We start from the raw sequence: 16,272 nt of genomic DNA, 5'->3' as shown, positions 1-16,272 counted from the left end.
GCAGAAGGTCACCTGACACACTCCCAGCAGCTGGGGATTCTTCTTAAAGAGAAGATGCTTTAGCAAAAGTGTTTTTTTCTTATTATAAGGTTTTACTTTTTGTAACTGGATCAGAGTTGGATATTGTAATGCTTGGTAAGCCATAAGATATGTTTAAGATCAGAGATGAAACTGTCAAAAAGATTGAGTCTGGCTTTTTGTTTCAGAAGCAAATAAGAGTACAAGAGGCAAAAATTATTGAAGAAAAAGCAGCAAAGATAAAAGAATGGGTGACTGTCAAGCTCCATGAGGTGAGTATCATATTGACTGTACAGAATGTATAGAAGATGATTCCCAGCACTTTGAAGTCAGTGAACGGTCCCTATATAAATTGGAGCGAATTTCTTCAGCATAAAGTGTATGGGTGTTCTTCAAATGAAGAAAGAACTCTCTATGCATAGTGAAAACCTTAATCAAATAGTGTTCCAATAGCAGAAAGGCACAGCGGGTTAAACTCCTGAGCTGCTGAACTTGCTGACCGAAAGGTCGGCAGTTTGAATCTAGAGAGCGGAGTGAGCTCCTGATGTTAGCCCCAGCTTCTGCCAACCTAGCAGTTTGAAAACATGCAAATGTGAGCAGATCAATAGGTACTGCTCCGGCAGGAAGATAACAGCGCTCCATGCAGACAGGGCCGATTCTTTATAAGTGAGCAAAATTTCATGTTTGAGCATTAAAATAGATTTTTTTTCTTATTTTTAAGGGGAATGTGCATTCTGCTGGCTTATTCTGTGTAAGGTTTTCTGATAACCATTATTTGTATATGTGAAATTAAAATGCCCCTTGAGACTAAATTGAACAGCAGTGATTCTAAAAATCATGTAAATTATATTGTACCTGAGTATATTCAGGATACTCACGTGTAGTCTGAAATACTACATGTACTTAATATTAGCGCTCTTTGTATGTGAACCTTCTGTGTTTGTTGTTCTAAGATAAGTGAGTAAAGGGTTCCAGCCTTCTTCAAATAGGATGAAATTAAAATAGGAGGAAGCTGGATATACATTTCAACCTTTCACTTATTAGTGAGAGATTGTGTATTTATGGTTTCAGCTAGAAGTAGAGAATCAGAACCTACGCATGATCAACCAAAACCAGACTGAAGAAATGAGGCTGCTGCAGAACAAACTGCAAGGTGAGCAATGCAAACATTATACATTTTCTGGGTGGGGGGGATGTATGCATTGTTCAAAGAAGAAAAATGTTTAATTGAGGTACTCCAAACACTTTCATACTACCCTGTTTCCCCTAAAATAAGACATCCCCAGAAAATAAGACCTAGTAGAGGTTTTGCTGAATTGCTAAATATAAGGCCTCCCCTGAAAGTAAGACCTAGCAACGTTATTGTTTGGAAGCATGCCCGCCGAACACAACACCAGAGCATGCAGGATCAGTAAACTTGCGTACCATAAAGTGTTGTACATGGAAATATTGGTAGTAACAATAAATTCTTGATAGGATTCAGTTTGTCTGGTTATGCTGGTTTATGATGACAACTACTGTACAGTATATAATAAATGTTAATTTTTTTGTTCAACAATAAATATGAATTCTTCTTCATGGAAAAATAAGACATCCCCTGAAAATAAGACCTAGAGCATCTTTGGGAGCAAAAATTAATATAAGACACTGTCTTATTTTCGGGGAAACATGGTAAGTACGTACATATGTATTTATAACAGGTTGTGCCCAATGCTAGCTAGAAGAAATGGATATGATGTTTCTGTGTGAGAAGCCTCGCCTCATGCAGGAACATGTCACCAAAGTAGTCCCCTGTTACAGAGTAGTCCCCTGCTTGGAATATGGTTTGGAGGCTATTGTAGCAGGGACAGTTGATGATCAGGTGGAATATGGCAGCATTAACTAATGCTGAACACATAAAATTGCAAATACCTGTGGCAATGTGTCACATTAAATGTGTGGCAAAATACAACCTTCTTCACTAAATATATTAACACACATTAAACATGAAATTGAAATGAACAAATATGATCAATAAACACTGATAAAAGTGTGTAATATTATATTACTTTGGGCTTACGGTATTTTAGACAAGAATGTGTTGTCATGTGGACAATTTCGTGGCATTTGTGATATTTTTATTTGTCAAAATACTAAGGATTTCTCCAACTGTGAGGTTTGCATTTTTTTTTCCTTTTGTGAATTAACATGGTTTAATTTTATGTTAGCATCTAATAGCAGAATACTTAAAATCTTGATATTTGAGTTATTATTCCACAGAACTTCAGGGAAAGAAATCAGTTCCTTCAACGCATAAACCTTCAGAAGGCCAGCGACTGAGCAGCTTGACTTTTGGGTGCTTCCTGAATAGAGCAAGAAGCCCACAACAAGTTCCTAAGCCAGAAGACCCAAACAGCTCTGCATCAAAGCAAGCTGAACTGAGTGAAGGCAACAGCAATCTAGGTATTTTGGATGTAAATGACTAAGGATTACTATTTCAGTTCTAAACAGATTGATAAGAAATCAATTGTCTCTAATATCAATATATAACCTACTTCCCCAGGAGTGCTTTCTACTGCTAATTATTTTGAATTATCAATCTTCATGTTTTTTAAGTCTTAGTTATTTATTTTCCATTGATCATGCAGTTTTTAATGTTTTTAATGTAAGATTAAGGAGAGTAATTTTTGTTGGGGAAAATTTGGGAATTTTAAAAATAGTTTTCAATTGATTGACGTGTATTAGCTTGGTATTAGCTGATGGTCTCCCATCTAAGTACTAACCTTGCTTAGCTTCCAGTATTAGATGCAATCTGGTGCCTTTAGGGTTTTTAGCCCTGGATTGATTTGTAAGTGTTATTTTGTAAGAAATAAAATGGATGGTTCATGTGCAAAGAAAATAATGAGGGTGGTTGTATGAATTAATAAACAGTCACTTAAAAAACTATAGTTATTGAAAAGCCAATGGGATTTTGGCCTGCATAAATAGGGGTATAGCATCTAGATCTAGGGAAGTCATACTACCTCTCTATTCAGCCTTTGTCAGATCACACCTGGAATACTGTGTCCAATTCTGGGCACCGCAGTTGAAGGGAGATGTTGACAAACTGGAAAGCGTCCAGAGGAGGGCAACTAAAATGATCAAGGGTCTGGAGAACAAGCCCTATGAGGAGCAGCTTAAAAAGCTGGACATGTTTAGCCTGCAGAAGAGAAGGCTAAGAGGAGACATGATAGCCATGTACAAATACATGAGGGGAAGTCATAGGGAGGAGGGAGCAAGCTTGTTTTCTGCTGCCCTGCAGACTAGGATGCGGAACAATGGCTTCAAACTACAGGAAAGGAGATTCCACCTGAACATTAGGAAGAACTTCCTCACTGTGAGAACTGTTTGACAGTGGAAAACTCTGCCCTGGAGTGTGGTGGAGGCTCCTTCTTTGGAGGCTTTTAAGCAGAGGCTAGATGGCCACCTGTCGAGGGTGTTTTGAATGAGATTTTCCTGCTTCTTGCAGGGGGTTGGACTGGATGGTCCATGAGGTCTCTTCCAACTCTACGATTCTATGATTCTATGTTCTCTCCCTCATGCTCTTACTGCACTTTGAGCTAATTCCCTGTTGTGACTTAACAAAAAAAATAGTCTTGACTGAAGCTAATGCAATTGCCTAATTGCAGTGGAATTCACATGAAGATGGGAGAGCTTAGGATTAGAAAGTGAGTGACCTTCAATTCTTTTCTAATATGTTTAAGAAAAATGTCTATCTCAACATCTTATATCTTTATTCCACTCTTAATCACCTGTCACAACTGGTATTTCAACCAGTAAATATTTAGTAAAGAAATAATTTAAAATGAGAGAAGTATGAGTCTTCTTCTCAGACTAAAATAAAATTCATACATTTGAATAGGTCACTTCAAGTTCTTTTGTTGACGAATTCTGAACTAGGTTGTTGTTGTTGTTATTTATACCCCACTTTATTTCCCCAAAGGCTTTGAAACGCCATTATTAACATAAGAGTTAGATTACTGTGCCTTATTTGCCAAGCACTATTGCTCTTAACTGAGAGATTTGATTATTGGGCTAGGACACTGAGGGACCAGGGATTAAATTCAAAATTACCCATTGGGCTAGATATGCAAGTCACACTCTCTGTCTCAAAGGAGTCAAGGGCAAATGCTGCCAAGAAAACCCCATAAGTTTGGCTTAGGGACACCATTGGCCAGAAATGACTTGAGGGCACACAATAAGAAATTGCTTTAACTGGATGTGATCATTCGGATCGCTCTTGGTTGTTGCCAACAATACTGTATGCCATTCACATAAACTGTACATCTCTGTTTTCTTGACTGAAAATATTTCTGTCTCTACATTGATGTAACATGCACATGCTTATTACAAACTGTCTCTCGATTCTGCTTTTAACATTTTTCCCAAATGCGTTATGTTGCTTTTCCAGAGAAAGAAAACCAGGAAACATCTTCTGTTGGCCCGACAATGTATGGAAATAATAGAAATCTGAAGCCCTTACAACAAAATGCTTTTATGTTAGAACAAAGACAAGCAGTAAAATCAAAAGATCTAGATAGTAATGTGTCAAAGAATTCCTGCATTACAGTAAGTGATTGGAGCTCTGATGAAGAGGAAGCAAGTAAGAGAAGATCAAAATCTAGGTGCGCATCTACTCTTTCAAGCCACACATCTGAAGAGGGTACAGGATACAGCAGAATTGGGAGTGAAATGTACTTGACAGCATCAGATGACAGCAGTTCTTTTATAGAAGAAGAGGGTTTCCAAGCTCAAGGAAGTATGCACAAAAAATTATATTCCTGGCAACAAGGGTCACCATGGAAAAACCAGAACCATGTCATTGGAAAAAGCAATTTGGAATCCTTCAGTGACAAGAAAGACCATGATAGTTTTTCTGATGAACTGAATAAAAAGTTTCAGTCCCACAAGTTGGATTATTCCTCTTCTTCTAGTGAGGCCAATACTCCAAGTCCGATTCTAACTCCAGCTCTAGCTCCTAAGCATCCTGCACTGATGCAGGCAGTGGGCTCTGACAGACAGCTGGATTCTCCGTCGAATTTGCCCCCTCCAAAGCTGAGGACTCCGAGTGTCTTTGCTCTAAACGCAGCATTGGCAAAAAAACATTTTAGCCAACCATCTCTATGTTCAGACAAAATGTTCGGCAGAAACAGAAATGCAATTAGCATGATACGTCCCTTCAAGCCTCAGGAAACAGATATTGATCAGGTGGATGGAGAAGGTACAGATGTTTTAGAAAAGATGGATATTGACTGTAATGATGAACTCTTTACTTATGATGCCTGCGAAACTCAATGTGTAGAATCCTTTGACTCTGGTGACACAAGGACAACTGCAAACAGCAAGCCTCCTACCCCACCACTGCATCGATTCCCCTCTTGGGTAAATTAAGTTATTGCTAATAATATTCCAGTTTCATAATTTAATGTGGGATGGTTCATCTTGTCACTATTTTTTTGAAATTTGTTCACAAACTGTCTTTGCGTATTCTAACTGTTGAGATTATATATATTTATAGTAAGTCATAACCAGGGGTTACCAAGAGATGAAGGAGATCAAGGAAGCCTAAGTCAAGTAGAAAATCACTACTAGATATGATTGTGGGAAATCCTTAGGGTCTCTTGTTAAGATATTTTCTCCAATGTTATTGGCCAGAGGAGCGGATATTCACTTCATCTTACTCTCTTAACCCAGAGGAGAAGCTAAAAAAGGAATTGTAGGACATTTGAGCCATATAGACATACTCTTAATATCTTCAGTATCTACATTGGCAACAGATTGAGATAATTATGTATTGCTAAAGCCCCAACTGAATTTGAATAAGAACTAGAATTAAAGAACACTCACTTTTCCCAACTTTGTATTTCTTGGAATTATCCTTGTCTCTGTTACTTCCTTCAGTTATGTTTATAAAGCAATTTATGGGCTTTGCTTGCAACATAATGTGAAGAAGAAATGGTCATTAGCACCCCATTTTATATTTACTTTAAGTTACTTTTTTCATCGTATAAAATGTTAGTTTCTGTGATTTAGTAAAAATTGATCCATGAATTGAAGTAAGATTTTGTACTGATATATATTGTGATGGGTTAGCAATTGAAAATTGCTAGAAACATATGTCTGAAAAAAATTGTACACACATTTTCTTAAAAAAGAAAGTCCTATTGATTGTATGATGTATAATACATGTTTATTATATACATATAAGGTTAATTGATTCCTTATAACATGTATAGCAGAGGGGTAAAAAAAATGATGGGCTTATATTTAGTCAGTGTCATCCAGCAACTATACAGAAACCCTTTTGAAGCCCTCATTCGTCATCCCAAATTTGCTCTGGAGGTTGGTAGACAATCTTGAGAACATTTCTGGGATGAGTGAGGGGCTGCAGATGCAAAAACCACCAGAGGAGGTTTTATGTGAATTGTGATTTTTTGTGAATCTTTTGTGAATTGAATATAATAGTGACTATTACATGTAATTAAAATATTACAGTATGAACTAACTGTGTCTAATGACAGAAATACTTTGCTAAGAAACAAACTATTTTTCAAAACAAGAAATCCTGCAATGGTTTGCTAACTTGATGAGGAATAGATACAAACAAATGTTCAAAGTATGAAAATAACACAATATGCATTTTAGATTTTAGCTATTATATGCTTCTTTCCAAATTTGTAAAGGATGTTAATTCTCCTAGTTGAGTAGGACTCAATTACAGTTGAAATCTGAATATAGCCTTAAATTTATGGAGAGAAGGTATAATTCATATTATAAAAATTCTTTTTGTATGTCAGGAAAGCAGAATTTATGCTGTAGCCAAGTCGGGTTTACACTTTTCTGAGGCCTTTAGCGTGGATTCCTTCAGCAAAAGTAAGTTGGCAAGACTAACATTTTAGGAGGAAGGATTTTGTGTTTGCATGCCGAGAGTCAGGAAAAAGGAGAATTTCATTGATTGAAAACAGGGTTCTTAATGAAGCAATTTAAGAGAGTATAATGTTTCTGTTATGCAGAATTGTTTCTGCTACTTTACTTTATTTGCTGTAATTTTAGAATTTTCCTAATTCTTTTCTGAAAATTCACACAAGGAAATAGATTTATAATGTACAAGACACACATTCTCTCTCCCCCTTTTCCCTTTGGTTGTATACATCTATATACTGTCCAGATTAACTATTTTGCTGAGACTTAATTTAGTGAACAAACCTTTTGTAAATAAGAATAAACCAATGTTTTTTGGAAAGAATTTTGAAAAAAGAAATATCTATTTCAGGTTCTACTTCTTCAACTTCATATTCATCATCAGGACTTTATACATCATTAATATACAAGAATGTGACTACACCAGTCTATACTACTCTTAAAGGGGTAACTATATCTTGGTTATAAATACTATTTGATTACAAGACAATTGCATGTAACTTCAGAAAGTTTAGGCACACATAATTCTATATTTAAACTTCAATAATTTGAAAGCTTCTGTTTTACAGTAGCATGCTCTGTCTAATTACAATTGTCTTTTCTGCGGTTTTTGGAAATATGAAAAGATTTACATTTTGAAATATAGATGGTAAAATACTTACCAGGTGGTATATTATTATTTCATATGCCAGATGTGAAGTCTGAATGTATCAATAACATCCAGAGTGTACTAGAGTCCAAAATATTGGTGGAAGGAATGTTAATGTAAAGAGCCAAGTATTGAATACAATTGTGAATATTCTCCTTGGCTGCAGTACAACTTTATCTTCTGGTTCATGAACACAGGATTCTTAAGAGAGGCTGATTTGTATTAAATCTGAGCAAAATAATGTGGCTGATTGGCCAGAAACAAGGAGAAGCCAGCAGCCAAACATCTCTTTACCACAAAAATGTATAGCAGCATCTGTGATGTGTCTAAATAATATGAAATGGGAGCAAGATTGGGCTACATCCTGCTTTGTATTGACTTTTGTTGAACCATCTATGCATATTTTATCAACTGCAAATTGAATTTTGGAATATTAAATAGACAGTATTTTATCAGGAGGGCATTTGTATGAACAGGTCTACCTGACATCAGTATCATTGGAACAACTGTACATGGAGTTGGCCCCAACACATGGGTCCTGGATCCAGGCATTGACCAACCTCCATGTTGATCAGTGAGCCCGATAGTCCGGCCCAATACCAGAACCCATTGGTCTGGTCTGGTGCTGCAACCCATGGAATGACCATGTAGGCAACAGACCCGCATTTAATTTATTTCCCTGCCATCAGAGTGTACTATAGAGGCATCTGTTCCTGGAGCTAGTCTCAACCGCAGACCCCTCAGGTCCTGAGAGGGCATTCTGATACCATTACCCATACTCAAAGAGCACAAGCACTCAAATTGTCCTACCCAGGACCCATGCCAACACCCCCACCCAACAACAACAGCCTTAACATTAAGTCTGTCATGGAGAGGATTGTCTGGATGCTGTCATATAGCACAGCCATACCATCCTGTCCCTCAAAGGCACCACATGGCAAATCGTGAGAGCCAATTCTAAACTGCATATTTGAACTACATGAACAATTTTATATAGGTCTATAGGTCTTGCCTGCTAGTCCTACAACTCCCCACTGCACTCCAACCCCAGTGTTTTCATTATGTTGTCGTGCTAATAAAAAATCCAGACAGTTTTTTAGCTGTCATAGTGTTAAAGTAATGCAAATTTTAAGCAAGCTTTTAATGTCTTTCTTTAGAAAGCAGCACAAATCAGCAACAACCCATTTTTAGATGATTCATCGGGGTCTGAAGAAGAAGACAGTTCCCGATCTAGTTCTCGAACATCTGAATCAGACTCTCGAAGCCGAAGTGGCCCAGGTAGTCCACGAGCCATGAAGCGAGGTGAGCAGGATGTTGTTAGTTTTTAATTTTTCTAGGTCTTTTAATTTTCTAGGTTTTCTGAAGAACTGACGGGGGATTAACTGTTTTTCTTTATTTAATACAACAAGTGAATTGAATAAATACGTTTATTTCAGTTTCATATAGCAAAACACACTGACAAAATAGTTCTTTGATTTGGTGTTCCTGCATGGCAGGGGGTTGGACTGAATGGCACTTGTGGTTTCTTCCATCTCTGTGTTTCTGTATAGTAATAATCCATGGTATATATTTCTAACAAAATCTTAGGCAAAGAGTCATTCTTTTATGAATTGGCCTGTCGTTTCATAGTGACAAAGAACTCGTTTATTTCTTTGAAAGAATAAAGAATGTCTGAATTCCAGGCACATTGAAAATCCAGGCACAGACAAAACATAGAAGATTCAGTGACTCAAGCTGTGTTTTCACCAGCCATATAAAATGGACTCACCTTTCAACTTCTTCCCTTGCACAGCCAACTGCAGAAGAGGTGTTTTGATTTCTTTAGCCACAATTTCCCATTGTGTCTGAATTGGAAGATAGATTTTCGTATTGTATGTAAGCCTGGCTTGTAACATATTCATGCTCCAAAAATGGTTTATTGAGGCATCATGTTAAGACTGAATATGAGCGCTAAAGGTGGAAACATGAAATCCTTCCTTAAGTCACTAACTATTCAGCCTCACTTTAGGCAAGAATGTCCAGCATGACTTAAATCTCTTCAGTGCATCACCCTAAGAAAATGTACTGGGGCCATCAAAGACTTTCATGGCTGGAATCACTGGGTGGCTGTGAGTTTTCTGGGTTGTATGGCCATGTTCCAGAAGCATTCTCTCCTGATGTTTTGCCCACAGCTATGGCAGGCATCCTCAGAGGTTGTGAGGTATATTGGAGACTAGGCAACTGAGGTCTATATTTCTGTGGAAAATCTAGGGTGGGAGAAAGAACTCTAGTCTGTTTGAGGCATGTGTGAATGTTGTAATTTATCACCATGATTAGCATTGGATGGCCTTGCAGCTTGAAGGCCTGGCTGCTTCCTGCCTGGTGGAATCCTTTGTTGGGAGGTGTTAGCTGGTCCCAATTGTTTCCTGTCTGGAATTCCCCTGTTTTGGACTGGACTGGACTGTGTTGTTGTTTATTTACTGTCCTGACTGTAGAATTTTTTTAAAATACTGGTAGACAGATTTTATTCATTTTCATGGTTTCTCCCTTTCTGTTGAAATTGTCCACGTGCTTGTGGATTTCAATGGCTTCTCTATGTTGTCTGGTCCAGCATTTCTGTGTTCTCAAATATATGCTGTGTCCAGAGTACTTGTTTCATCAAGTACTCTGCTGTGCCTGACTTCTCTGGTTGAATTATTCTGCAGTGCCTTTCATGTTCCTTGATTTGTGTTTGGGTGCTGCGTTTGGTAGTCCCCCAAGAATCAGCCACTGCTTATTCCCATAGGTAGCTCAGAGAAGAAATACAGTATAAGGCAAAAGAACAAAAGGTGCAATAAATCAAAAGAGCATTCTAATATATGATGACTGCATTTGTGGAGCATCTACTTCATATATAAAGGAAAGTCAAATCTCCTGGAATATGAGTACAGGATTCATTCACTAATGTTATTCTGGTATTTGTTAAACTGATATCTCTCACATTTCATGATACATGTAGTCCTTTGATACGAACCAGGATATTTATAAATGTGTTACTTTTGAAAAGGCAAAATAAATTAATGTATATACAGTAGAGTCTCGCTTATCCAACGTAAACTGGCCGGCAAATGTTGGATAAGCGAATATGTTGGATAATAAGGAGAGATTAAGGGAAGGCCTATTAAACATTAAATTAGGTTATGATTTTACAAATTAAGCACCAAAACATCATGTTATACAACAAATTTGACAGAAAAGGTAGTTCAATACACAGTAATTCTATGTAGTAATTACTGTATTTATGAATTTAGCACCAAAATATCATGATGTATTGAAAATATTGACTACAAAAATGCGTTGGATAATCCAGAACGTTGGATAAGCGAGTGTTGATAAGTGAGACTCTACTATACTTGCTTTTCTTTCAGGTGTTTCTCTTTCTTCAGTGATATCAGAAGGTGATTATGCCATTCCTCCTGATGCTTACTCAACTGATACCGACTATTCAGAACCAGAACAAAAGCTGCCAAAGACCTGCTCATTATCTAGTGATAACGGGAAAAATGTAAGTATGGTACAGCCTCATTTATACCATATGTAGCGCCTTAGATACTGAAAGAATTAATGGCTTACAACATGAAAAGGCAAATATTCAGTGCCATACAATACAATAAATGAAGCAATATAAATAGTATAAAACATTCAATCATATAAAGCAAGAACATAAAAGACCAATAAAAACACATTAAACGGCACCAATAAGAACAGAATTAAAAGCCATTTCCATAGACCATTCCATATTTAATAAGGCCAGGTCTTCAGTCATTCATCTCTCCTATGCTTGCATACATAGGAAGGCTTTTAGTTGTTTTTTTAAAAGAGGACAGTGTGGGGGCCATTCTGATATGCTTCGGGAGAGAGTTCCAGAGGCAAGAGGCGATCGCAAAGATGGCACTCTCTCTCTCGTCCCCACCAGCCGGGTTTGGGATGGGATTGAGAGGAGGGCCTCCCTTGATGAACACAGTGTCCGGGCAGGTTCATATGAGGAGAGGCAGTTGGTTAGGTAGTCTGGATCCAAACCATTTTGGGCTTTAAGAGTAACAACCAGCACTATAAATTTCGCCCAGTAGCAAACTGGGAGCCAGTGCAGCTGCTGTAACATAGTAGTTGTTCTCTCTCTGTATGCCGCTCCCATTAATAACCTGGCTGCTGACCTCTGAACCAGCTGAAGCTTCTGAGCACTCTTTAAAGGCAGTTCCTTGTAGCGCGTGTTACAATAGTCCAATCGAGATATAACTAAGGCATGTACTACCATGGCTAGATCCTCAGATGTTGCATTGTAGTTCTCCACATTCACATGGAAGGGGCAGGATGATATTTACCTTTTAATATTTTTTAAACTCTAGGAACCACTGGAAAAATCTGGATATTTGTTAAAAATGGGTGGAAAAGTAAAGACATGGAAACGGCGATGGTTTGTTCTCAAAGGAGGGGAATTGCTTTACTACAAATCTCCGGTAAGCAAGTACAGTTCTTATATTGTATTATAGTGCCAACACTCAAGACAATTTCTGAGCTCCCTTCAGGAGTTCCCATGCTGCAGACCTCCAAATGTCTTTTTGTCCTAAAACAACCAGTAACACCATCTAAGCCTAAGGGAGCGCATTAGTCATTAGGAATTTTGAGCTTGCACTGAACATTTTTAAGGTGTGTTGGGACTTTCCTTTGGCCTATGCAGGCCTTATCTCAAGAAGTGATTAGAGCTAGAAGTCGGGTCAGTTTCGAGGTTTAATAACAGGATTGTATATGTCTTTAAAAGTGGGGTCAAACATGCCTGAAAATGCGGCAGAATGATCAGTAACATCCAAAGGCTTAGAGCATTCTTGGTTGTTTAGGATAAATTTTGTCTTTTTATTTTTATTTTTGAAAATGGATGGGGTGATTAGCAGATTGATAGTTATTTTGTTAATTTAAGAACACGCATTTATTATGTTTAATTTGGTTTGCTATCTGGCTTTGAACTTGGCTGTAACTTTCTATATGATCCCTTAGGACAGTGATGGTGAACTTTTTAGAGAAACCAGGGAGATTTGGGCACTTGAGAGGAGGGGGAAGCGAGTGGGGGGGGGAGTGAGCAGGGAGTGGGATGGCATGCATGTATGGGGGGCAAGTTGGGGGTGGGCAGGGGGCGAGCAAGTGGAGGGGATGATGAACGGCCGGGTAAGTGGGAGGGGGAGGCGACGGCACACATCCCAGGAGAGAGGGCGCTGCATGCCATAGGTTCCCTAGCACTGCTTTAGGGGATCTTTGGAGCAAAACATTATCCCAGTTTCACAGCCATCATGGGCACTTTTGGTGATGACCCAGGTGAGAGCCTTTTCAGTGGCTTACTTCCCAATTTTGGAATTGTCATCTTACTCAGACAGATCTTTGGTTTAAAACCTATACAATGCATTTAACACAATAGCCCGTTTGGATGCTGTTTTGCAAGGTTAACGTTAGCATAAATTTAATAATGTGGAAAGAAGAACATGCATACTCCCTTTGACCTTATGGAGAAAGTAGGATAAAATGCATTAAATAAATGAAAGCTGTAACTGTGAACTAATAACTTAATCTACTAAATATTTTGTAATAGCTAAGTCATCCATTAGTTGAATCTGTAGAATGGTCAAAAACCTAACATTTGATGTCAATTCTTGGATAGTTAGAAATCCTATATCTGTAACACTGCTAATGATTTCTGCTGGTGTACATGAATAGACCATTGTTTCACTTGTTTCCCTATAGAGTGATGTAATAAGAAAACCCCAAGGACAAATTGAACTAAATGCCTCCAGTCGCATTGTGAGAGGGGATGGAAAACAAACAGTTCAGGTGCTTCCTTAAAGTGATGTCTTTGAACTGAGGTGTTTTTTTCTTTCTATGCCAGGAATATATAGAGTGTGATTTTTTAAAATGTTTTTGTTATTTTCTGTTGCTTATTAAGTTATAAATAAAGCGAGTGAAGGCAAAATACAGATTTAATTAGGAACTCTTCATATAAAATGTTTACAATGAAGTGATCAAAGGTCTGGAGACCATGCCCTATGAGGAGTGTCCGTTTAGCCTGCAGAAGAGAAGATAGAGAGGAGACATGATAGCCATGTTTAAATATGTGAAAGGGTGTCATAAGGAAGAAGGAGCAAGCTTGTTTTCTGCTGCCCTGGAGACTAGGACTCAGAACAGTGGGTTCAAATTCTAGGAAAGTAGATTCCACCTGAACATTAGGAAGAACTTCCTAAATGTACAAGCTGCTCAACAGTGGAACTCTCTGCCTCGGAGTGTGGTGGAAGCTCCTTCCTTGGAAACTTTTAAACAGAGACTGGGTGGCCATTTGTCAGGGATACTTTGATTGTATTTTTCCTGCATGGTAAAGGGTTGGATTAGATGGCCCACGTGGTCTCTTCCAATTCTGTGGTTCTATGATTCTAAGTCTACAAAACACAACACATACACTGTTGGGCATTGGATCCCATCCCAAACTTCTCAGGTAGCCCTGGGCAAGCTATTAACAATAGCTTGTATCTTGTCAGCCATGAGTTATTTAAAAGGAGACCTTTCTCCCAAAAATCTTGAGAAAACATGTCTCAACGCAACTTTAAAATATTTTCCTTTCCCCTTTTCCAGTAAAGTATATAAACATTCCTTTCATCTGGTAGGTGTCCACAGATACTAATCATGACATCTCTTTAATGCATTTCTAATTGAAATTAAATGTATTTTAAGAATTTGCTCTGAAAATTCTCCATATATACTAAAGAGAATTGTTTATTTTAATAATTATTTGTTCAGTTGAGTTACGTAGTAGCCTTTTCATCAGACTGCATAACCTGAAATCCAGTTAGGAGAGTATTACTACAACATAATTTTATTTCTTCTGACACTACACAGCTGACTACTGAAAAAAGAACATATTACTTGACTGCAGATTCCCCAAACATTTTGGAAGAATGGATCAAAGTACTGCAGAATGTTCTTAAAGTTCAGGCTGCAAGTCCACTTTTTATTCAACCAGATGTCAAACCAACCATGAAAGGCTTGCTTACTAAGGTAAAATTATTGTTCTTCAGAATATTTTTCTGCTTTCTTTCTATAACTGTTGTGTACAATCCTGACTTGCGCCAAAAATGGCGGGCAGGAACATAGAGAGGTATTAGAAATGATGAAACTTGTAGTCCATTGACATGAAGGAACAGTCGGTTTTACTTCCCTAACCTAAGATGAGCCATCCTAGGGTGCTAGAAATCCTAGAACAAGAGCTGTTTATCTATATATATAAAAGAGTGATGGCATCACGGCGACCCACAAAACAACAAAAGTACAGGCCCCCCAACCTCGAAATTTGACAACACAACCCATCATCCACGCCTCTAGGTTGATACAACAAAAAGAAAAGAAAAATAAAGTCCTAATTAGAGGGAGAGCAATAATTGTTTTTATCCAATTGCTGCCAGTTTAGAGGGCTAATCTCTGCCCACTTGGTCTCCTAGCAACCAAGGGACAGCCAGGGTTCAGTTAGGGGACAGGCAGATTTAGGCCTCACTTAGGCTTCTTCCACAGATTATCTAATTTGCACTGGATTATATGGCAGTGTAGACTCAAGGCCCTTCCACACAGCTATATAACCCATTTATAATCTTATATTATCTGCTTGGAACTGGATTATCTTGACTTCACACTGCCATATAATCCACTTCAGAGTGCATTTTATACAGCCGTGAAGAAGGGGCCTCATATAATCCAGTTCTAAGCAGATAATATAAGATTATCAATATACAGTAGAGTCTCAATTATCCAACATAAACAGGCCGGCAGGATAAGTGAATATGTTGGATAATAAGAAGGGATTTAGGAAAAGCCGATTAAACATCAAATTAGGGAATCGTTATACAAATTAAGCACCAAAACATCATATTATACAACAAATTTGACAGAAAAAGTAGTTCCATGCGCAGTAATGCTATGTAGTAATTACAGTAGAGTCTCACTCATCCAACACTCGCTTATCCAATGTTCTGGATTATCCAACGCATTTTTGTAGTCAATGTTTTCAATATATCGTGATATTTTGGTGCTAAATTCATAAATACAGTAATTACTACATAGCATTACTGCGTAATGAACTACTTTTTCTGACAAATTTGTTGTCTAACATGATGTTTTGGTGCTTCATTTGTAATATCATAACCTAATTTGATGTTAAATAGGCTTTTCCTTAATGCCTCCTTATTATCCAACATATTCGCTTATCCAACATTCTGCCAGCCCGTTTATGTTGGATAAGCGAGACTACTGTACTGTATTTACAAATTTACCACTAAAATATCACAATGAATTTAAAACACTGACTACAAAAACATTGATTATGAAAAGGCAGACTGCGTTGGATAATCCAGAACATTGTATAAGCGAATGTTGGATAAGTGAGATTCTACTTTAATATGAAATAATTACTGGGATAGAATAATGCAGAACAATATAATCTCTAAAACCAGGACAGTAAATAAAGACCAACAGTCTGAAAGAAGGAAAATTGGAAATTTCACAAAGGAAACAATCAGGGCCAGCTAAGACCTCCCAAGAAAGGATTCTTCCAGAAAGGAAGCTGAGAAGGGAGTGAAACACTGTGTATTACCAAAGTCATTATTATTACTATCATTACTATC

General features: G+C 37.7%; 1 protein-coding gene across 3 annotated transcripts in view; it reads left to right on the top strand.

Annotated features, from left to right (window-relative positions):
* The window catches only part of plekhh2 (pleckstrin homology, MyTH4 and FERM domain containing H2), a 62,959-nt gene that overhangs the window by 25,254 nt on the left and 21,433 nt on the right, over positions 1-16,272 (top strand). For 2 of the 3 annotated variants that reach the window (XM_008115711.2, XM_003224042.3), the window contains 11 exons: positions 207-290; positions 1,090-1,171; positions 2,278-2,460; positions 4,448-5,418; positions 6,834-6,909; positions 7,310-7,404; positions 8,764-8,908; positions 10,993-11,129; positions 11,971-12,081; positions 13,355-13,441; positions 14,498-14,656. In XM_008115711.2, the coding sequence (XP_008113918.2) occupies positions 207-290; positions 1,090-1,171; positions 2,278-2,460; positions 4,448-5,418; positions 6,834-6,909; positions 7,310-7,404; positions 8,764-8,908; positions 10,993-11,129; positions 11,971-12,081; positions 13,355-13,441; positions 14,498-14,656 (2,130 nt within the window). The remainder of the gene's footprint in view (positions 1-206; positions 291-1,089; positions 1,172-2,277; positions 2,461-4,447; positions 5,419-6,833; positions 6,910-7,309; positions 7,405-8,763; positions 8,909-10,992; positions 11,130-11,970; positions 12,082-13,354; positions 13,442-14,497; positions 14,657-16,272) is intronic. The other variant, XM_008115712.2, reaches the window with a different exon arrangement.

This window comes from Anolis carolinensis, chromosome 1 (assembly GCF_035594765.1).
Source record: "Anolis carolinensis isolate JA03-04 chromosome 1, rAnoCar3.1.pri, whole genome shotgun sequence".
NCBI classification, from domain to species: domain Eukaryota; kingdom Metazoa; phylum Chordata; class Lepidosauria; order Squamata; family Dactyloidae; genus Anolis; species Anolis carolinensis.
This window is presented reverse-complemented; position numbering and strand designations above follow the sequence as displayed.